This window comes from Physella acuta, unplaced genomic scaffold, assembly GCF_028476545.2.
Source record: "Physella acuta isolate Inbredline_101_S28 unplaced genomic scaffold, ASM2847654v3 ptg002268l, whole genome shotgun sequence".
Taxonomy (NCBI): Eukaryota; Metazoa; Mollusca; class Gastropoda; family Physidae; genus Physella; species Physella acuta.
The window spans coordinates 58618-82065 of NW_026733767.1; the positions used below are offsets into that span (position 1 = coordinate 58618).

Sequence of the window (23448 nt, forward strand, 5' to 3'; positions counted from 1 at the left end):
AAAATTGTGGTTATACATTTAAAACATCTAACATATTATTTTCAACAAAAGTCCGTAAAAAGTTCTCCATATACCGCTGCCGATTCTGACGTGATGTCCGGCGAAAATTTTTTGCGGACAGAGAAAGAGAGAGAGAGAGAGATGTGCGAACGTGGGGATTTATATATTAGGATATATATATATATATATATATATATATATATCTATATATGTATATATATATATATATATATATATATATATATATATATATATATATATATATATATATATATATATATTTTTTTTTTTTTTTTAATTTTTTTTTTTTAATGGTATTTTCCAAAAGTGTTACATATTACTTAACACTAAAAAAGGTAGCATTACAAATTGTTGTTTTTGAAACGAATCATGGAGATTGACCAGATGGCCAGATTAGCCAAGTAATAGGCTTATAGAAAAATGTTGAACTGATCTTTAATAGTTTATATTGCATGGATTTTTAGAAATTTTCAAATGGACTGTACGATTGTTTCTCTTTCTATCATTCTATTCTATTTTTTTATCATTTCGTTTACACATGACAGTTAAATAATTATACTTACTTATTTCATACATTTTAATCTCGTGTACCTTCAGAGTTTCTTCCAGGCATCTCTTTGGGGGGGCGAAGCCCCCCCCCCCGACAATTTTTTACCGCCCCCCCCCCCCGAACGTAATGAAATTTATATAATTTATATAGAAAATATATACTTTTAACAGTGTCCGCCCCCCCCCCCCCGAAGAAAGTCTACCGCCCCCCCCACCCCCGAAAATTTCAAGTGCCCCCCCCCCCCCGGAGAAAAAAGTCTGGAAGAAACACTGTGTACCTGTTCTGTTTGCTGCTTTAGCCCATGAAAGGGTTCATGGCAACGAGAAATTAAAGAAATTGTGATCGAAGCGTGAGCATGCGCTGTCCTGCTGTGAGTCTGCTACTCCTGTGTCTTGGCACCATCCTGCACGTGATCGGACTGGCATCCCATCAATGGTCAGTACAGGGTGAGCAGTCTCAGGGTCTGTGGAGGTACTGTGACCACGATAAATGCAAGACTATCACAGAGTCGATGAACTCAAGTAAGGCTGTTGTGTGTTTCAGGATTGATTTCTGTTGTTATTTTTTTTGGTAACAAACTGTTATTTATTTCAGGATTCTTGTTCTTCTTCTTCGTTCTTAATTTTAGTGTTAGAAGGGATCCCCCCCCCTTCAACACAATTAAGTATACGTGTTAACTGGTTATGCTCCATATGTGTCAAATGGTTATGCTCCACTGAGGTCAATGGCTCCGATTTCAACTTGCTTTTCTTTTTGGGTTTGCTTCTATAGCTTTTGTCCAACCAAGAACAAACTGTAAGGCAGTGGTTGTTTGATTTTTGAGTTGTATTTCAGGATTGATTTCTATTATTTTTAAAATAATTTTTTAAATATTTTTAGGATTGCTTTTTATTTTGAAATCAGAATTTTTGTAAAATTCAGGAATGATTTCCATTTTTTTAAAGTGCTTTAAATTTCAGGATTAAATTTCTATTATTAAAAAAAAACGGTTATATATTTTATGAATGATTTAATAAAATTCATGAAAAAGGGAATTCAGGATTTATTTCTGTTATTCAGGAACTCTCCTCGCTTGCCGTGTTCTAGCGCTTGCTGGAATGTTCTTCAGCTTTCTTGGGGTGACATTAATAGGTCTAATCATACACTGTGAGATGCGCAAACTTCGATGGATTATATTAATGGTATTGTCGACCACTTCGTGTATCCTATCATGTGAGTTGTTGAACTTCAAGACTTGGTTTTTATTATTTTACCCGAGTGTACATTTTCATGTCACTTTTGGAGTCTATAGTTTGGGCCATTTGATTTGTTCAGCAAAATCACAGGTTTTTTTTTTAAGTGCTATGTTGTTTTGTTTGTAAAACATTGCTTGTCATAGCTAGCAACACATTTATTTTGTTCAAGAGATATTTTTCCAAAGAACCGCACCGTATCATAAAAAAATTGTAGAAAAAATTGTACCAAAAAATTGAGCCATTGCACAATGATAAAAAGCTCATACTACTCACGTTTGGGAAAGTAAAGGCAGCTGGGCATAGAGCTATCTTTTCATTTGTCGAGGTCACAGAAACAGGTGAACTCTACTTCACTGCCCCTATAGAAAGTCAGAATTTGGAAGGGGAACTTTATTTTATAGACATTTATGTAAGAAAATGATTCGTGTATAGTGTATACCATTGACATACAAACATACATTTGTCTAACAGTTGGTTCCATCATATCGTGTGCAACCCTTTGGCGTTTGGTCTACTATAGGCATCAGAACATCGGAGCTTCCTTCATCATTAGCATCATCGGAGGGACCAGCCTCGTGATAGGCATGTGTTTGTTTTTGTATTACGTTAAGACTGAGAAACAAGTAGAAAGACTTACGCGCATTTGATAAGTTAAGCGCAGTTTTATGAAAGAAGTATAACATAATCAGAAATGTAAATTGTTGATTATATACTGTAAAAACAAATTAGGATAACTTTTTTTGTATTCACATATATTATTCATTCTTTCTGTAAACTTGACATGCAATAAGGGAAATGCGAGGAGAAAACTACAAATAGTGTAGAGATGGGTCATTCGTACTGTCGTTCTATACGTACTACCCTCAATTTACTTAAGCTGACCGAAAGAAAAATCGCGAAATCAAGCTGAAATCGTTCTACGTCAGGGGTCTCCAAACTCCGGCCCGCGGCCCTTAAAAGGCATACCCCCCCCCCACCACCGCGTGGTCTGGCGGCATTGTAGTTCCGCCTGTCTTCTTTATTAAATACACTGTTTTGATTTTAGTACAAACTTATGTGTAGTCCATGACGGCTGAATCGTACCACGCTATTGCGGGTAAAACTGGTGACTATAAACCCTATAAAAAAGTACGTTTTAGGTAACTTAGACAAAATTTCAACTATTAGCATCAGATAGTTTGCAAATGTTACTTTTACACTTTTGATAGACTTCCGGTAATCGGAAATGGCACTTTATTCCATTTCATTTGGAACACGTTAGCGTAATCATTGTTTCAGTTAGTCGAAATTTCATTGATAGGTATGATATCTTATACTTGGTTCATTTTCAAATTTTGAGTTAATTCCGATATCTGGAGGCAGTAACTTCTCTATTTCGAATGTCTAAAATACAAACATGTATCGTTTCGTTTAGATAACGAAATTTTACACATTGGCATATCGTTTCACCTCACACGTAGGGTAAGGAACAATAAATACAACAACCATTTGGGATATCTGTAATACTTTTATTACATTTAATCACTCAACATAAAACCATAACAAGCAGGCTTCACTCTTGCAGAAGTGACATTTATTTTAGTTATAGGCACTCGTTTTTAACCTTAACATATACCTAACGGGATGATAGGTATATATATATATATATATATATATATATATACGTATATATATACATACATATATCTTTATATATATATATACATATATAAATATATATATATGTATATATATCAGTGGCGTAGTGAGGTCGGGTGTCACCCCCCCCCAGAGGCGTAGTGACCCTTCCCGGGGACAAACTTTCAAATTTTCGATTTGCACCCCACCCACCTTCAAGTTTTTCTCTATATATTTTGCTATTTTTTGCCTTGGTATCACCCCCCCCCCCCTAAATGGTGTCACCCGGTGCGGTCCGAACCCCCCGCTACGCCTCTGATATATATATATATATATATGCGTGTATATCGGCCATATATATATATATATATATATATATATATATATATATATTATATGACTGGATTAAGGTGCAAAGAAATTGAGGTGATGTTGGTAGTGCATCATGCAACCTCTCCACACACATGGAGAGAGAGAGGGAGAGAAAAAGAGAGATAGAGAAAGAGAGAGAAATGTTTACATTTTGGGTTGTTCAGGCGAACTAATAAGTCAAAGCTCTTTTAATTAATGTAAACGTGTATATCTTATCCCGCAAAATAGCCAGTTCTACGAAAATATATTCGTCTTTACTTAACTTCTGAGTATATTAATACCAAGTATATAAATTATCAGACCAAATTTGTATGTATAGTTAGCACATCGAATAGAGCCCATTAACACATTGAGTGGGGGAAAAATAGATTTTATTGTATTGAACAGTAAATTGTATATTGTTTAAAGGAAAGGGGTTTTAAATTATTACAAATATGGAATGAGTTTGATGACGCAGGAAAACGAAGTCCGGACGGCATTTGTACAGGCCATTCAACAGTTAAGCTTCTACATCAAAATTAAAAGCAATGATCAGTCACAAAGGCACATCAGACAGACAACATTAAGATACCTTATACTTAAAACTTTTAAACAATAACACATTATTTTATGATAATGAAAAATGTGCTTTACAGACTTATAATCATACCATTTATACACAGAAGACATAAACTAAACATCATAATAACATTGCGAATATTACAATAATTTTGATATGACCAGTAGACCAATTTTTTTTTTTTACTTATCCTTCTTTGAAAAACAAGCAAAAGAAAAAATAATATACATAATTTAGGAAAATAACCTTAAGATAATAGTAAATCACATAAAAGCAGATAACTGAATAATTCCTAATAGACCCTCAATTTTAAAAAGATTAAAGTGCATTGAAAAAAATGTTTTTGCAATGTTTGCAAGAAAACTTAGGTGTAAGTCGTTCTTTTTTCTTTTAATTCAAATACAATCATCATAATTGTAAACACACATTAAATTTTAAATTCCTTAAATTTTTTTTTTTGCATACTTTTGAAAATGAAGTTACAGGTTTTCTACAATCAATGCATTTCAATGAAAAGCTGCTTTTAGTTATAAATGGAGCTGAAAGGCACTTGCTTACAATAATTCTATTCCTTTGAAATATCACTTTCTGTTTACATTGCTATTTTAATGACACTGGCACTACAGTTAAAGATTAAATACTCAAACCTATCCCATACAAAGACATGTGTGATCCAACAATTATCTATATATATAATTCTCTTCTTCGAGCCGTTAGAAAACAAGCTGCAAACGCTCTCCCTACCTCCCCACCCCTACATAGTTTTAGTGAGCTGTGTTCACTCTAAATGTTTACAAGCAGAGCCAACGATTTTAAACGTAGGGGTGGGGGGAGGAGGGGGGAGGGAAGGAAGGAGGGGGGGTTATGGTCCTTAACGAGCTACTTATAGTGTTTTAAAGAAATATTTTCAGTGTCAGCGTTGGTACTGTCGAATTCACAAATTATGAATTATTGAAAATTAGAAACAACTAAATAGCGGCGTATGTTATGCCGCGGGCCGGCTCGTTAATAATATTTTTAAAATTATTTTTTTTCCCATCATAAACATGGACCATTCATTATGGCCTCTGTCTAACACACATAATAAAGTTTTTTTTAATCGATTGTAGGGGAAATGTATTTTTATAACATACATTCCAATCCCAATTTAGAATATAGAAAAAAAAAACCTTCAGTTGCAAGTAATTACAAATAATATGCACAGGAACAGAAATAAATATTTGACTAATATGTACAAATAAATGATATTGAAAATGTTATTCTTTTACACAAATTAGCATCAACTATTAGCATCACAACTATTAAAAGTAGTACAACATAGTAATTTAGTCAAAAAATTTCTTAGACAATTGATTTATTTTAGGTATAAAAAACAAATGATATAGGTTAGATCTTTCTATTGCTATTGTTTTCATTTTCAGCATAAAAAAATAGTATTGAAAAAATTAGACCTTTAATTTAATTACAAATAATATCAATTTCATACTTTACTTTTAATTAAATATTTAATGTTAAAATCATAAACCATAAAAAATAATTATAATTAACATACATTTTACTTTTTGTTTTTAGAAAGGAATATCAGAAATAGATGTAAATAATATTATTAAATCTTCTTCTAACCAATAACATGTATGGTGAAAATAAATTAAAAAAGAAACAAAAATTAAACAAATATTGAATTTTGTTTTCTTTCTGACTAAATAATAATCTTTTCTTTAAACTTAAATGTATCATAAACATTGCTATTCTTAAAATTTACAATAGGCTACACAACACAGTAAATTTATAGTATAAAAATAATTTAAAATGAAAAATAAAACTAATTCATACATGTAACTTAAATTGGCAATTTTATTTAAATGTTTACATTTTTTTTATAAATGCATGTTGAGCAGTAAAAAACATATCTCACAGTGTGACTTGTTTTTCCAGTTATCTGGATTAGACTTATATATTAAAACACACAGTTAAAATTAAACAGGCAAATGTTAGTAGTTGTTAGGGAAAATTGTTGTGTGATAAAAGAGTGCACTTAAAAATAAACCACTATACATGTCACATACATTCTATGTTGGAGATTAGAGAAAACAGTTTTAGAAAATTATATGTTAAATGTAAAAAAGTAATTAAAATGTATCCCACTGATATTGTGTGTTTGTTTGATTTGTATCCATATACCAGTTAAAATGTGGCTAAGTAAAATAAAGATTTTAATGATGAAAATAAATATACATTGCAAAAGCATTTTTAGAACATATAAACATAATCGTTTTTTTTTACTTTAACATTAAATAAGAAATCACCGGTTGCTACAATGTCCAATTAATAGGCAATTCACAGAAATTGAAAAATATGGCAGTGAAGGCAGATTTGAAACAAAGGACTTGTAAATAGCTTATTCACAACAAATCAATGAAAACAAAACATCCATTTAACAAATAAACAAAAAGCAAAGAAAAATGCATTATCTGTTATGTATGGAAAACAGTTCTAAAAATTTTTTTACAGTAATGAAGAGAAACTTGTGTAAATTTAAATAAAATGCAAACATACTTAACATCATACAAATTTTAAGAACAATCATTTGCATTATTATAGAAACAAAAACATATTTTTCAGAATTTTATTTAGCAGGCCAAACATTTGTCTCTGAAGGGTTAATGTTAATATTTCATGCACAAGCAAAATTAATTTTTAAAAAGTAGATGTAAGTATCTTTACCAACAACTTTAATACTTGGACCAAAAATGCGTAGACATAGCAAGTTTTTACCAACTATTTTATTCAACTAATGTAAACCAAAGATTGGTAAGTATAACTATTAAAGCAACAATCTTTATTGATAAATTTAGTCCACAATATAACACAAGAAATATAAAAGATTTTTTTAGGGTGTATACAGAACTGAAGCAAATTCTTGTTTACATGGTGTATTTTTTAAAATGTACTCTAGTTTGGCAAAATTATAGATATTATAGTATAAAGTAAAGAGAAAAAAGCAAACATTTAAATATTTAAAGAAGTTTAAGTCAAGATATTCACAAAAAAGCTATTGCATTTCATGTTTGTATTCAAATTTTTGTTCTAACCTAAATCCAATGAGAATCTGTAACTTATTCATCTTTTATTACATTTTTATATTATTTGCTAATGAAATAATGTTTTTGATAAATATATTCAATACATTAATTAAACAAAAAAAAAGGGGTGACCTACATTCTTTTTCTTCTTGGTTCTTAATTGTAATGTTGGACAAGATTTCCTCAAACAAAATGATAAGCGCCATATAGGCCGTTGACTCAGATATTTTATTTACAGCCAGCTTTTTTTTTCTGGACTTGCTTTCATAGCCTTTGTCCAACCAAAAACAAACTGCAAGTTGTTCATTTTGGTTGTTACCCCACCTCCCTCCCCCCCCCCCCCCCAAATTGTTCCCAGCTATCGAGCCATTTCTGCCAGAGGTTTAAACTCAGGACTTTAGGTTAGCAGCCATAAGCTTAAACGACCTGATCGAGACAACACACTATTTTGTCAGAAATATGTGTTCAAAATACAAAAAAAAAAATAAGCATCAGTGTCATCTGCCTACAATGGCTATTGTTTTTAATTAATCCGCCCATGTTGTTGAAGATCTAAAGGAGTATAACATTTGGTCAGGCGATGTTTCAAAGAAGCAGCTCAGGTTTGTAATATCAACACATTTTCAAGAGTGGTAAGCGGCTCAATGCGATATATGATAAGACTGGTTAAAGTATGGATGGGGTTGGACTGCAACCTTTTGGTTAGGGTTCTCAAGTAACAGTTTCTGGATGCTGCTACGACTCAATCGCTGGGTGCAGGAGAAAGACTGTGATCTTTGTCTGCCCTGGAGTTGATAATTCTTAGAGTTTTGATGAAAGCTGCTGTCCATATGGGTTAGAGATAACGTATGAGAGTTATAGCAGGAACTGTCTTTTGCTGAAGATGAGGTTGAAGCTGTAAGTTGTGCCTGTCCGTTTTGTATATAGGTTTGTGCAGTGGTAGATTGTGGTATAGAAATGGAGGTTGGATGTGAATATTGATTTAACCCTGGGTATAAGGGTGATTTGTTGACACTGTGGTCATGTACACCAGAAAGTTTTGTTCCATTATAACCAGCAGTGTAAATATTTTCATATGGTGAAGAATGGGAACTATAATGTGCAGGATTAACAGAGGAAAGGCTTGAGTTGAGAGTCTGCGCAAATGGACCTTGTGTCGTGTCTGTGTGATGATACGGCTTTGAAGGAGATGTCATGTCTATCGGCCCATCTTTTGGGTTAGGTAATGTCGACAATGAAGATTCAAATGCCTTCTGGAAACCACCATGCATGGCATAGTATGGTGTCTTGAATATATTAGTGGGTGTTTCTTTACCGGTGAGCTCATGGTATTCAGGGGTAAAGCTTTGTTTGCTGCAATACAGTGCTGAGGAGTTGTAGTAATTACTGCTGTTAGAACTTGGAGGTAGAGAAAACAGCTGTGGAATGGATGGTAGGGTGGAGGGACATAGTCTTGAAGACTGGGAGAGGTTGGCATCAGAATTCCAGTTTCTGTCTGTGGAATGGGTGAGGAAATTATTTTGGCCAGCACCAGGATCAGACCAGGCAAGATGAAGTGAGGGATTGGAGGCAGCAGCTCGTAATGGTGGCTTCTGCTCTGGTTTTATGTAACTGTGAGTCCCAGGTTTCTGGAGCTGACTGGATTTCTGCAAGCCTGACTGCGGCGCTACAAAGTACGAGTAACCCAGTCTTGCTGGCATGGTGTTGCGACGTTTTATTTGCACTTCTTGCTCTCTGTTTGTCCTGCAGTCCAAGCAGTTCTCTACCTGACAGGTTTCCATGACCACAGGAGCATCAGAACTGTTGCTGTGTGGTGTTGAATTGTTCATCACTTCAGGAGAATGGTAGTTAGACTTTTCTGTGACTCTGAAGTTATCATTTTCTGTATAAGAATTAAAATGGCTGTTTTGTTTTACAGGCTGTTCTGAGATTTCTTTTGTTTCATTACAATCAGATGCCAGTACAGCATCACTTAGTTTTCTTTTGAGCTCGTGTATCTGGTTTTGCATTCCTATATATGAGTTCTGCGCAGATTCTTTTCCATTCATGTTTTTCTCAGCATCACTCAAACTCAAAGTTCCATGTCGCAGTGACGATGTAGAAAACATAAAGCTACTGTTTTCCTCAATGGAACCAGTCAAATAGTTAGTATTACAATTAGGTATATTCCACCTATTAGTAGTTATTCGAGGCATTTTGCGTAGATGTGTTTTTTTAGAAACTTTCTCCGAAGAGTCCCCACCAGGAAGTGGACTTAAATTGCTGTCAGCAGTTTTTATACTGCCAGCATGGTCCGATGCTTCATTAATAGCTGTCTCATTGTGTTTCAGAATCTCATCTCTAATTTCTACAATTGCAGACCTGTGTTGGGGTGGTGAATGTTGTTTTAAATTATTTAACATACACTTAAATGGTATTTCCATTACTATATATTCATCTTTTTGATTTGATCCGCACCCTTCCTTACCTAAAATTACTTTTTTAACCGACAAATCCAGAGACATTTCTGTGGGATCAGCCTCTGACATGGCGTAACCAGTTTCACGAAAATGTGTACTTTCATTTAGAAGAGCTACACTTTTTTTAACATTACCTAATACTTTTTCAACTTCTTCCTGTTCTGAATTCTCACCTCTTGCACCAATGTTAGCTTCCAACTTTTCCATACTGTCCACAGTTTTTTTTTTTTCAATATCATCTACCTCTACCTGACTTTTGGAAACCCTGTCAGTATTTAAATAGCTTTTTTCTTGAGCTAAATTATTTAAAGTTTGATTTTCAGCTTTTATTTTATTTGAGCTACAGAATTTTGCTTTCTGACCATCTAACTGTAGTGTAGGAATATCATCAAATGAGGCATCTTCAGGAATTTGATTTTTCTCCTCTTGGCTATGGTTTTTGTCTATCTGTCTACCACTGTCACCTACACAGTCTGTACTTAATTCTAAATGAGGTGGGGAACGTATTTCTTCACAGTCCGTGTCACTGGAAAAATCCCCAATATCCAAGCAGGAATTGATCCTCCTGAACCCTTCACCCATATTTTCCTCATCCAAGATGGAACGTATGCAACACATTCCAAGCCCGCCATCACTACTGCTAGACGACAACTCTCTTAGAATATGTGGCTCATCTATCAAATCATTATCGCTAATATCTTTTAACACTGTCTTCTCTCCTTGTTTTGATTTTTCCACAATTTTCTCAATGATTCTAACTGTGGGTTTCTGTTCCACCTCAGCATCCACGGATACATGATCAGCACTGGATTTATCCACCCTAGCGTCCAACACAGCCTCCAGAAATTGAGTTGAGATCCCTCGCAGCTCTATGATCACGTCCACTAGGTGATAGAAGATGTAAGGCAGCTCCCCATGGTTAAGGATCAGCTGACATTTGAGTGCCATAGCCAGCTCGGTCTCCAGGTTCTCCAGGTACCTGACACTCATCAGCCCCTCCCTGTCTGAAAGCCAAAACCAAACAAGGAATGCAAATGAATTATTAGGCTACTTCATTTTTTTCCCATGTATTGCTATTTTACTTTTTTTAAATTAAAATTTAACAAAACTAAAAGTTAAAGTCTCATTTCAAATTGGACAGATGAAGTAGCATTAGTATAATCAGAACTATTTTTGCTCAGCCAACTTTAATTTTTAGGGATATCTCAGAGGTCTAATAAGAAATCTTTTGCGCTTGAGAACATAAACTCAACTTGAGACTTTTCGGTTACCACACTTAGGTATTTATAAATTTGAATCCTTTATTTTATTTGTTTTTTTACTGTTAATTTGTTTATATATATATATATATATATATAAAATTTGTATTTAATTTTTGTGCTTTTAAGTATATTTTATTTAAACTCCTTCTAAAAAAACATTTAGTTGATCTACTTGAAAATGTACAGTAAATCTACTTTTAATAACAGTTATTTCTTTAAAAAAGAATTGTTTAAGCTGTTATGATTATGAAATTGTAATATTTTTTGCAGTTTTCCACATTTTCACTGCATCCTTTTTTGAATATAAGGATGAATTGTAATTGTTAAAAAAAATCAAGTCTTTGACAAATTTTGACATTTTATAATGTTCTGGAGCCAAAAAACTTGGTTTTACCATCATATCCATCTGTGTGTGTGTGTGTCTGTTAACATGATAATTTAAATATCCTTTATATACCGTGGTTGACTAAGTTTCAATTATAAGTATTATATCAAATTTGTAGTTTTATATCAACTTTTGGGCTATTTCTGGAAAACTGAAGTGATACTGATTCTACTTCTTGTCTTACAAAAGATGATAGGTTGAGTATCCTTAAAGCTAAGTAGACAAAACTTTCAAATATAAGTATCATGTTGTTTGCAAAGTTTCCTTTCAACTTTTGTAAGATTTCCTGTTACCAGAAGTTGCTCTATTTCTTTGGGAGCACTATAACTTAAATACTGTTTCAGTTCTATAGACAACATTTTTATATATAAGCATACGATATTATACTTGGATTACTTCTGATATCCGTAACTGTTACTTTACACTATTTCCATTTCTAAAAAAAAAGATAACTTTAAATACCTTTTTAGTTAGGTAAGCAAAATTTCATAAATGAGAAAAAGATCTTATCCTCTTGATTTTTTCATATTTTGAATCATTCACAAGCAGTAGTGCTTTAAAGCATTTCTAATTTCTCAAAAAATATCACATCTACCAGACTGATTTGTTTCAAACTTTTTATTAAGGTCAAAACATGATGACAATGCACTGTGACATATGTGACTTAGTTAGATGTTTGATTAACTTTTTAAAAAAAGGAATACAATTTTTTTTAAAGTAATAATTTTTCACTCAGTTATGCACAAAATGTTTATGTTTATTGAAGCTCAATTCTGTTTTCTACTTGATTCTATTCTATATTTTTTTTTTTAAATTAAGTATCAAAATAATTAATTATATAGCTAGATTGAACTAAAATGCCAGCATGTCTTATTGTTATATAAGAATATAGGAGAAACCTTAGGGGAAATCACCCTCACTCTATTTATTACAACTTCCCTAATTACCTGGGCTGAAAATCAACAAGGCACATATAAGAGACACCTCTACATCTGTTAGCTTCATTTTAAGGGTCTTGGTCATGATGCGCCAAAATTTTTGGAAGATTTCACCAATCAGACCCATTGACTCCAGCCTGAACAGGGAGGTAATGTGGAGATAATGGCATTGTAGTTTAATTTGTATGTGTACAATGTATGGTAATAAAATAACAACATTAGGAGAAATATCTTTTATTCATATTTGAGGATCTAAATTCAAATTACTTATTTAGCAGTTATGGGGTTGTGCTTACAGTTCTGTCAATAATTTGCCATTTTATGCTCATTTTACAAATAGAACATAGCCGTGAATAGTGATGTATCTAGATTACATTTTAAAGTTAAAAAAACGTATACATTAATTTAAATACAAAGGTATAATACTAATAAGAGAAATTTTTTTTGCTATATCTTATTATGTGTAATACTGAGAATTAGATTGAGCCATAAAGAATTATTTTAGCCTAAACATATAGAGAAATTCATTTACCTAGATCTGGAAATGTTAAAGTTCAGCTTGCTGTCCGTCCAAATGTCTCCATTCATGCTTACATGTGTGCTGTCATGAATAAATGCTATCTGTGTAAGTGAAAAAAGACATTTATATTTACAAAGATGTTTCCAACATTACTACAAAACATTGTAACAGAATAATTTTATTTTGTTAAATTTAATCTTGGTCAATGTACTGAGAATGAGATTAGTTACACTCAAGCAGTGCCGGCGCCAGGTTATTTAGCACCCTAGGCAAAACTTATTAAACCCCCCCCCCTCCCACGCAATTTTTTTCGGGCCCCCTCATATATATATATATATTACAAGTTTTAAAATTTCTTATTTAAGTCCAACAAAAATTATGAATAGTTTTCCTTCTTATTAGGCAAGTTGGTCAAAGACTATGAATCAAGGAAACTTGGTATGTGTAATGGTTTCCCACTTTTAAAAATTTTTATTTATACTAATAAAATGAATTTGGAATTAATTCCTTTTCATAGCTTAGTCATTTGTCAGGATGCTGAAATTTAATAATTCTTAAGAGAAGAATTTTTAGTTTTAATTCGCTTAATAAAAAACTCTTTTAATTAGATCTATAGGCACCCCGATTTGACTATTTAAATGAGAGAATAAGTCATGGAAGTGGTTTAAAGATTTGCCTATTTTGCATACTACAATGGAATTTATACAGAAATTTTTTTTATCCCCCCCCCCCCCCCCCCCCATTGGAAAAAGTCTGGGAGAAAAACTGGTTAAAAAAGCGCCCCGACCTTTTCAAATAAGGGAAGAAGGGGCACATTTTCACCAACGCGAATACTTATATATAGATCTAGGTCTAATTTGAAGATGGGGCGCAAAATTGATAGTTCATCCTGGGCACCTAAATAGATAGCTATGCCTTTGTATATAGTCAATGTAATCTAATCAAAGTTGTAAATTATTAGGTATTTTAAATAATTGCAATTTCGCATTTTCATGCCCCCTACGGACAGCGCCCTAGGCGACCACCTAGTTCGCCTTATAGGTAGCGCCAGCCCTGCACTCAAGTTGGAAAGAATTAGTTTGTCCAACCATAGAAACAGATGAGGACAATATTAAGCTGTATGTACTAAGACTTTACCAATATTCCTGGATATACCAGGTAATGTTTTTTAAAACAAAATAAAACATTGATTTACAAAAGCAATGTATAATTAATATTTCATTTGATAATATTAATATTAATTATGCATGAAATATAGGCCTAACAGACGGTTAATTAAAATAAATAATTTATGTAACAATTTTTTTGTGCATAAGGCTCACCTCTAAAATACAACCTTTTATTAATGCTCTCTGATCTGCTAGGCTTATGTCTAAAAACTGTGGTATCTTTTTAGCCAAGGTTGTGATGAACCGCACCACAGATGGGATGTAATGGGTGTAAAATATGATGGTAAAATTATCTGAATCTACAGCTACCTAATGAAGAAAATAAATAAACAATAACATTTAACATGCATGAAATTCTGGTTTAAAGTAGTTAAATTTGAAGAAATAAGCTTAGATTTGCAGTCTACAGCTAGAATTTATTAGGATAATCTATTATTTTAGGTGCGTAAAATCAGCCAAGACTAGTAGTAAAAAAAGTTGCCTCATTGTTAAGGCTTTAATAGAAGTATAATGTCAAATATTAAAAATAACTGAATAATAAACTAAAATTAATGGCTAAATAAAAATATAACAATATATTATTATATAATATATATAGAGCCGATTGGCCAGAAATTAACATTAAATAGCAGTGTTTGCGAGCAAGATTAGCGATATAAACAGCCGCCATCTATAAATTAAAGTGGTTTCCCCATAATCTCTAACTATTTAGTTATAAGTAAATGAGCTTGGTTTCATCTGATGAAAATATCTCTAGTCTTTTTTTTTTGTTACCGCAAGGTTTTAATACAATTGTTTAAGGCACGACACACAACAATGTGCGTGCTTGGTATGTGGTCTGACCTACTGGAAGGAGATTGTTTATATTAGGCCCTATTGTTTTGAGTTTATATTTAACTCAATAAAACAAGCCCGCCAGTTGGTTGAGTCTACGCCGGGGGGACGTTCTGACCAGGATTCAAAGGGATGATTCGAAATATCGTCCCTTTTTGCTTTTCAGAGCAAAACCTAAACTTTAACTCTAAATTGTCCTGACCTAAACTAAAACTAGTTTGTCTAGATTCTAGATTCTATATCTATATTTCTAGATCTAATCAACAAATCGAAACTCAAACTGGCTAGATCCTAGAATCTAGATCTAGATCTAGATCTAGATCTATGCAATATTATTACACTTAAAATAAAATTCAAATATTAAAATTAAAAATCTAATAGGCTAATAATATCTGTTAGAAACAAGTACCCTAAACTTAGGGTAAAATCACGATATAGCGTCGGTTATTATTCCGGAACTGTACAGCAGTAAAAAACAGTAAAACCATGGCGTAGTCTGTCGAGCCGTTCCGGAAACCACCGGAAATACTGTAAACCATCATTTATTTGCCGCCATATTATTTTTAATACATAATGTTTAAAAATGTGCAAGGATTGATTTTAGTTGCATTTTAAATACTGTTTTGCTAATTATTTTGTATTTCTAATTATTTTAAGTGTATGTGCTAATTATTGCTGCTACTAAACATTATTCTAGTTATTCTTACTACTTTTAACTTTAGTTAATCTAATCGTCTTATTTACTAACAGACAGCTGGTTGTCGCAAATCTTCTGCAGGTTTTTTCTGTTTCTTAAAAAAAAAAAAAATTAATTACTACACTCGAGTTTATTAATAATATTTAGATTTTCTATCTGTTATTAATTTTCTGTCAATTAAACTGTAAATGAAGTTAAAACATTAATTTAATGCACTTGACTTTATTTTTATTTCACCGGTCAAATAAACTATGGTTTACAGTAACGAATGTTACCGAAACTCAACGAACATTACCCAATAATTTCCGACGCTATATCGTGATTTTACCAAACTTAGATCTATACTGAAAATCAAAATCAATTCCACAAGCCAACATATAGAAAATCTATAAACAGGGGCGTCTGCAATAAGTAAACACACCAACCTGCTCATTACCAGCTCCACTGACAGGGCAAGCATTATAGTTTTTTACTGCTGATCTGTAGGCTTCGTGGATATAGAGCACCATTTGCTCTATCTTTAGCTGAAAAACATTAAAATTCGAAAAAGGGATGTATGATAACGGCTAAAATTATGCATCATTGGGCCTATATAGATTATAGTGAAATTATATTACAAGGACAATATATGTAAAATAAACAGATTGCATGGTAACAACCTCTAATCTTGACAATTAATTAACAAAGTTACTATAACTTTAAATTAGAGCATTAAATTATGTATGAGGTTTTTGTAAATTAATATCAACAGGTTCTCATTCTTTAAGATTTTTTTTTTTAGTTTAAAGTAATTGCAAAATAAAACAAAAATATGAAGTTTCCAAAAATTCGTAGCAAGGATTCATACCTCTCCATCAACACCTTCAACACATATAATTTTAAACAGTTTTGCCGCTGTATCCCTCTGTTTTCCTTCCTTTCCCATCCCTCCCACTCCAATACTGCCCACTCTTTTTGTACTCCCACACATGTACTTTATTCCTCCCAACCCTTTCCTCCCTTTCAGTGTTTCTTTCAGAATTGTTTATCCCCAGGGGGGGGGGGTAGAAGGAGGTGAAGCAAGTTTGGGGTTGGAGGGTGCGGGATTATAGTTGAAGTATACAAACTCTTTTTTTATAAAAAACAAGTTAATAAAAAGTCTAGTGACAATTTAAGCGCAATTTCCTTATGTTATCCATAACAATTTTTTATTTTTTGTGACCGAATGAAAGGATATTTTTTTGCGCTAAAAATCTACACGATGCTCAGTTTAAATTAAAAAAACCATCCTAGACCTACACGATGCTCAGTTTAAAAATTCTTAATTAATTTTTTGTGACCGAAAGAAAAGATATTGTTGAAAACTTTCTTCGGCAATATTGTTCTAAATTATGACAGGAATCGATTGGTAAATGTTTCAAGTCGCTAAGTGGTCTGGTTGCCGAGATATGGACCAAAAACTGCATTTGTTCGAGGTTTTTTGGCTTTTCCGGGAAATCCAGGAAGGAATTCCGGGACTTTTTTGGCCCACAATCATCCTTGGAACTTGCTTAACATATTTGCTTTGGAACTAGTCCTCGATATTGCTTCGTTGAGGAGGAGATACGACTTAAAGCTGCGGACACACATTCATCCATCCATTCATACATCCAGAAATGACGAGTTAATAAAAATGCGCTCAAAAAAAGGGGGGGGGGAGGGAGGAGAAGAGTTAGGCGTGTCCCCACCCCCATTAAGAGGTGCACATCTTCTACCTGTTTGTCCAAGTCGACGTGGCCGTGCTGTGTCTGTGGGAGCATGAAGAAACTGCTGCTGGACGGTCGAGCCTTCTTTGGACACCTGCCCAACCTAACAGCTGAACATATACAGAGTTAAATTAAACACCTATGTATAAACTGTATGCCATGGGGTTTCATATTGTGTTTATCAATTTTCAAAATGAGTGCTTGCAAGTGTTACTCAACGGATAAATTCAGATGGGGGGGGGGGGGAGTTGACAAATCATCAGTATGTCTAGCGACCGAAAAATAGGAAGTTTTAACAATGTAAACGGAACGTCTTTGAAGTCTGGACCAAATACCACTGAAAATCGGGTGCGGTAAATTTTCCGCAGAAATCTTCGCAATTCAACACCACCCAGCGTAAGTATCGGGTTGTGGTAAAATGCGAGACAAAAAGTCACGTGACCGACCGTTTTCGCGCCCTTCTCGCATTTTCCCGCCTCGCCTTTTCGCTTTTCACGTCTCTAACAGCTGAACATATACAGAGTTAAATTAAACACCTATGTATAAACTGTATGCCATGGGGTTTCATATTGTGTTTATCAATTTTCAAAATGAGTGCTTGCAAGCGTTAATCAACGGATAAATTAAGAAATTATATAACACTACTCCATTTAGTCAATGGGTAAATTCATGAAAACAGTACACAGAAAATTATGACACTACTCCATTTAAATGTGGTATGTGTTTTCATACTATTTTATTAATAACTAGTGTAGTGGCAAATAAACTAATCTTACAGGTAAACAGGGTTTTCAGAAGAAAAAAAAAAATTCACTCCAAACTTGCGTATAAATCTTAAACATATGTTTTAATATTTTCATATTGGCTGCATAAGCTGTATAGGCAAAGGATAAGTTCAAGAAAACATAATTTAAAAAAATGCCTTATTTAAGATGGTAAAAGTACCAAACCAATAGAAACCATAGCCTACTTATATTTTCAAAACATGTAAAAGTTAAGTTCTCTTTTTAAGCCTGACAGTCTAGGGCAGAGGCGTAGCGACCCTTCCCGGCGCCCGGGGACATACTTTCAATTTGGCGCCCCCCTCGGGAGCAAATTTTTGATTTGCAACCCCCCCCCCCCCCTCAAACTTTCGATTTGCACCCCCCCCCCCCCTCGAACTTTTCATTTGCACCCCCCTCAAACTTTCAATTTGGCGCCCCCCCCCCCTAAGGTCGGCGCCCGGGGACATATGTCCCCCCCCCCCCCCCCGCCACGCCTCTGGTCTAGGGGGCATGTGAAGTAGAGTTCACCTGCTTCTGTGACCTTGGAAAGGGAAAGTGTAGTCTGCACTATGCCCTACCGTCTTTACTTCCTTGCCATGGGTCAGATACTCATCAGGAGCTGGGTGGACCCAGGAACGTTTACAGACTTGAACACGGATTCGATTTGAGACCCGCGGGTGTTGGGAGATTGCGAGACGCGAAAAGCGAAATGGCGAGGCGGGAAAATGCGAGAAGATAATGCGAGACATACCTGCGGAATTAAGGGTAAATAGCGAGACACTTTTTGCGAAAAAAAAGTTTTTTTCATGCTTTTTTCATCTTTATTTATTTAAATTATTTTTTTTTTTGTTTTAAAATAAACAAGCATTTACCCTTTAACACGAGTGTTGTATGTTGTTATTTTTTAAATCTAGATTTTATTATATAGATAGATACTAAGAAGATAGATAGATCTATATCTAGATCTAGCTATTTAAAAATCCTAACATCGTTGCTGTGCTACTGTAATCGCCCGCTCTCGTTAGCGAGAGGAAAATCCCGTCTTTTAAAATCTAGCTCGCTCATGCTTATACAAAATGTCTATGCAACAATAGAAAATATGTTTCCGGCGGCAGCGGATCCGGGCACGGTGATCTTCAAAGACGGTAAATCAGGGCGGCCTCGGCGCCCCACACAAAAGACAGAAGTTGATCTATCGTCGGCGGTATTTCCGTCCGTTTCGAATAAGGTGGTATTCTAAGTCGACACAAAAGATGGGGGGAGTTGACAAATCATCAGTATGTCTAGCGACGGAAAAATCGGAAGTTTTAACAATGTCAACGAAACGTCTTTGAAGTCGGGACCAAATACCACTGAAAATCGGGTGCGGTAAATTTTTCGCAGAAATCTTCGCAATTCAAAACCACCCAGCGTAAGTATCGGGTTGTGGTAAAATGCGAGACAAAAAGTCACGTGATCGACCGTTTTCGCGCCCTTCTCGCATTTTCCCGCCTCGCCATTTCGCTTTTCACGTCTCGCAACTTCCCCACACCCGAGACCCGCGGGCCAGTAGTCGTATGCTCTACCATATAATTTCGACTTTCCCACCTAAATATGTAGGTCTATTATATTAGTTCTTAATAATGAACTATTTATTTTTGCTTTATGTTGAGCTCTTTACTTAATTTTTCAATCAATTAATAACAGCTGGCATTAATGATTTCATGCGATCGAAGAGATATTCATTTGTTAAAGAAAACCATGCATTCAATTATGATATAGTCCTTGAGTTAAATGTATGAATTATAAAAAATCACTATTATTTTAAAATCAAAATACTGTTGTTTAATTTTTGTTTTCTACCTTCATGGGACATCCCAGATGTAATGCACTTCTGGAGTCTACAGAACTGGCACCTGTTTCGACTGATGCGCATGATAAGGCATGCACCAGGTGTGTCACATGGTTTGTAGGTGAGTTGGTGTCGAATTGTTCGACGGAAAAATCCCTGGAAAATTTTTTTTGAACCCCATTATAATAATCAGTTTTAATTATATATTGTTTACAAAATAAATAATGTTAATTTGAACATTTGATATTTTTTTTTTATTATATTAAAGGACAACAAAATTGCGATTAATAAGTAAGACCATAAAAAAAAAATGTAATTTAACGAGTTGTGTACCTTGCAGCCTTCACACGAGAAAACGCCATAGTGAAATCCTGACGCTTTGTCGCCGCAGATCTTACAAAGAATATGTCCTTCTCCAGGATTCCCTAAAAGGAACAGTTCAAACATAAAAACATACTTAAATAAAGCCCAATTTCCCTTCCTTCCCAACACCGACGAATAATAATTTAAAATACACATAAAAAAAGAACAAAAAAAAATCCATTGCATTTTTAATTGATGGATTTAGATCTGTCTATGCATTATTCGGTTGAACATGAAAGTTATAAAATATTTTTAGACGTATGTAAGGCGCAAACCAATCTATCAAAACCCTAATTGTTTAAATTAAAAGCAAATGAGACACACTAAGTAACGTCAACGCAGTTCCTGGCGCCAAGGTATTAGCACCCTAGGCAAAACTCATTAACACGCCCCCTTTCACACAAGTGAATTGAATATATATATATATATATATATATATATATATATATATATATATATATATATATATATATATATATATATATATATATATATATATATGTGTGTGTGTATGTATGTATAAGAAATCAACAAATATTAATTGCATAATCGTCATAAGAACATTACAAAATCAAGATTAATTGTTTCGTGCCCTATTCCGCGCATAAGTTTCTACAAATTCCTTCAATTCCTGTGCCGAAGCGTTATCGCATGCTATTAAAATTGTTGCTCAGTCCACCAGTGTTTCTTCCAGTCTTTTTTCTCTGGGGTAGGGGGGGGGATTGGGTGCGGGCTAAAATTTTTGCATAATAGTACGCATTATAGGCAGAGTTTCTTCCAAGCATCTCTTCGGGGGGGGGGGGGCATTATGAAATTTATATAATTTATATACAATATATACTTTTTAACAGTGTCCGCCCCCCCCCCCCCGAAGAAGGTGGTACCGCCCCCCCCCCCCCCCCCGAAAATCTCAAGTGCCCCCACGGAGAAAAAAGTCTGGAAGAAACACTGATTATAGGTAGCGCCGGCCCTGCGTCAACGGATCTAATTTTTTTTTCTTGAAACAAAAGAACTACTGTAAGTCTAATACTATGTAACCATATCTCTGTAGCACCAGTTTTAAAATCCGTATTCAAATACAATAGGATAGGCAAGTATCTCTGTGCAGAGGCGTAGCGACCCGTCCCGGCGCCCGGGGACAAACTTTTCGATTTGCACCCCCCCCTCGAGATTACGATTTGCACCCCCCCCTCCAACTTTTCAATTTGCACCCCCCTCAACCTTTCAATTTATTTTTCCAACCCATTTTGGCGCCCCCCTAAGCTCGGTGCCCGGGGACATATGTCCCCCCCCCGCCCTCCCCCCCCCCCCCCCCGCCCTCCCCCCCCCCCCCCCCCTCGCTACGCTACTGTCTCTGTGCTAGTGGCTGTGTTCTATGGTAAAAAAAAAATTCAAACACAGGAAATAAAACAGGCAAGCTAGTCAACGTGTCAACTGCTAACTCGCACAAAACCGGTCTAAGCCGGTTCATTTTACGCTCGCAGTCAAATTGTTCCTTTTGGGTGTTTTTAGTTTCACAGGCTAAGCTATGGCAGCTTATAACACAGTAGCAATGACGAAATTTAAGGACGTCGTCGTTTCATGTAAAATGGTGTGTACAGTAGAAGCTCCTTCATTAGGGGCGGGGAAAACGTTCTTGAAGCTTCTAATATTAAAATACCAAAACACCGTATCCTGATTTAATATATCTCACTGTCGTTAGCGGACCCGGGGAACCTTACTTAAGGGGGGGAGGGGGGAAGGGGGGGGGCCCTGGGACCTAGTGAACCGTGTTAACTTTTGTGAAATGGTTGATAGGCTACTGGATAAGCCAATTGCAACCATCTGGTTTTAAATCACAACTTTGAAGGGACGGCGTGGCCTAGCGGTAGAGAGCTAGACTGCTAACCCGAGAGTCTCGCGCTCGAATCCGGGTTCAAATCAGTGGTACATAATTCGCTACGCCTCTGCATACCAGTATTAGAAAACCTTCTCGGTTTAATAAAAAGATATAGGTTTGGGGTATTTATTAACAATGATTCTTGAAACAAGAGATCTTCTCTTCACTTGCCCCGTAGACCGTCAGGTTTGAAAGGGAACTTAACTTTACCTAGTAACAAATGATTATTTAATTTTAATGGGCGGTGCGGGCTAGTGGTAGAGCGCTGGACTGCATACCCGAAAGTCTCGAGTTCAAATCCGGGTTCAAGTAAGTTGAGCGTGCCTAACTCACGATAGGGAAAGCAACGGCGGCTGGGCTTAGGGCTGATCGCACTATCCCTTCATATGCCGAGGTAAAAAAAAAAACAACAAGTGAACTCTACTTCACTTTCCCCGGAGACCGTCAGGTTTGAAAGGTAACTTACTTATTAACAATGATTATTTAATTTTAAGGGGATGTGCCCTTCATATGCCGAGATCACAGAAACAGTTGAACTCTACTTCACTTGCCCCATGAACCGTCATGTTAAAAAGGTGAAGAGCGGTTGTAATAAATCACCGTCATTGTTTGGGGTGGGCTGATTACATCCACAAGTCACATGATAGCAACGACAATGTCGCCTTACTTAAGTATGGTAACGGCGATATCGTTATAGCTATGCATAGTACCGATAATGTCCGAGTATCTATGTTTTGATTGGAACAATGTGGCTGTATCTACAAATATTAATGATAATGTCACAAAAAGCTGACAAATCAACGACAATGTCGATATTTCTACATATTGTAACCACAATGTCGATACATCTATATATAGTGTCGCTATGTCTATATCACTGATATCTATATAGTTGACGTCTTCTTACACACTATCACTACACATGTACGTAAGTAACACCATTTAATGTTTTAAATCACATATCAACCATGTCTTTCCTCTGTAACATTTTTAATGCTCTTCAAAATACTACCGTGGCGATATTGTGCGTGCTTGAAATTTAAAAACACATTTAAATAAAATCGTCTACAAATGATTATTATTTAGTGGCAATTATTTCACAGAAGATTCGCATAGCAATGTTTAATTCACATCAGTGAAGTGAGCAGTGTTTCTTCCAGACTTTTTTTCTCCGGTGGGGCACTTA

General features: G+C 34.9%; 1 protein-coding gene across 1 annotated transcript; it reads right to left on the reverse strand.

Annotated features, from left to right (window-relative positions):
• Nucleotides 1–7786: 7786 nt before the first annotated feature.
• Nucleotides 7787–20433, reverse strand: LOC131932738 (uncharacterized; the record flags this gene model as incomplete). The annotated part of the gene is given in 8 exon segments (XM_059289641.1): nt 7787–10900; nt 12491–12618; nt 13014–13102; nt 14324–14479; nt 16127–16225; nt 17435–17535; nt 20032–20176; nt 20354–20433. Coding segments are annotated over 8 exon segments (3620 nt in total), but the record flags the coding sequence as incomplete, so codon positions are not given.
• Between the last annotated feature and the right edge of the window lie 3015 nt (nt 20434–23448).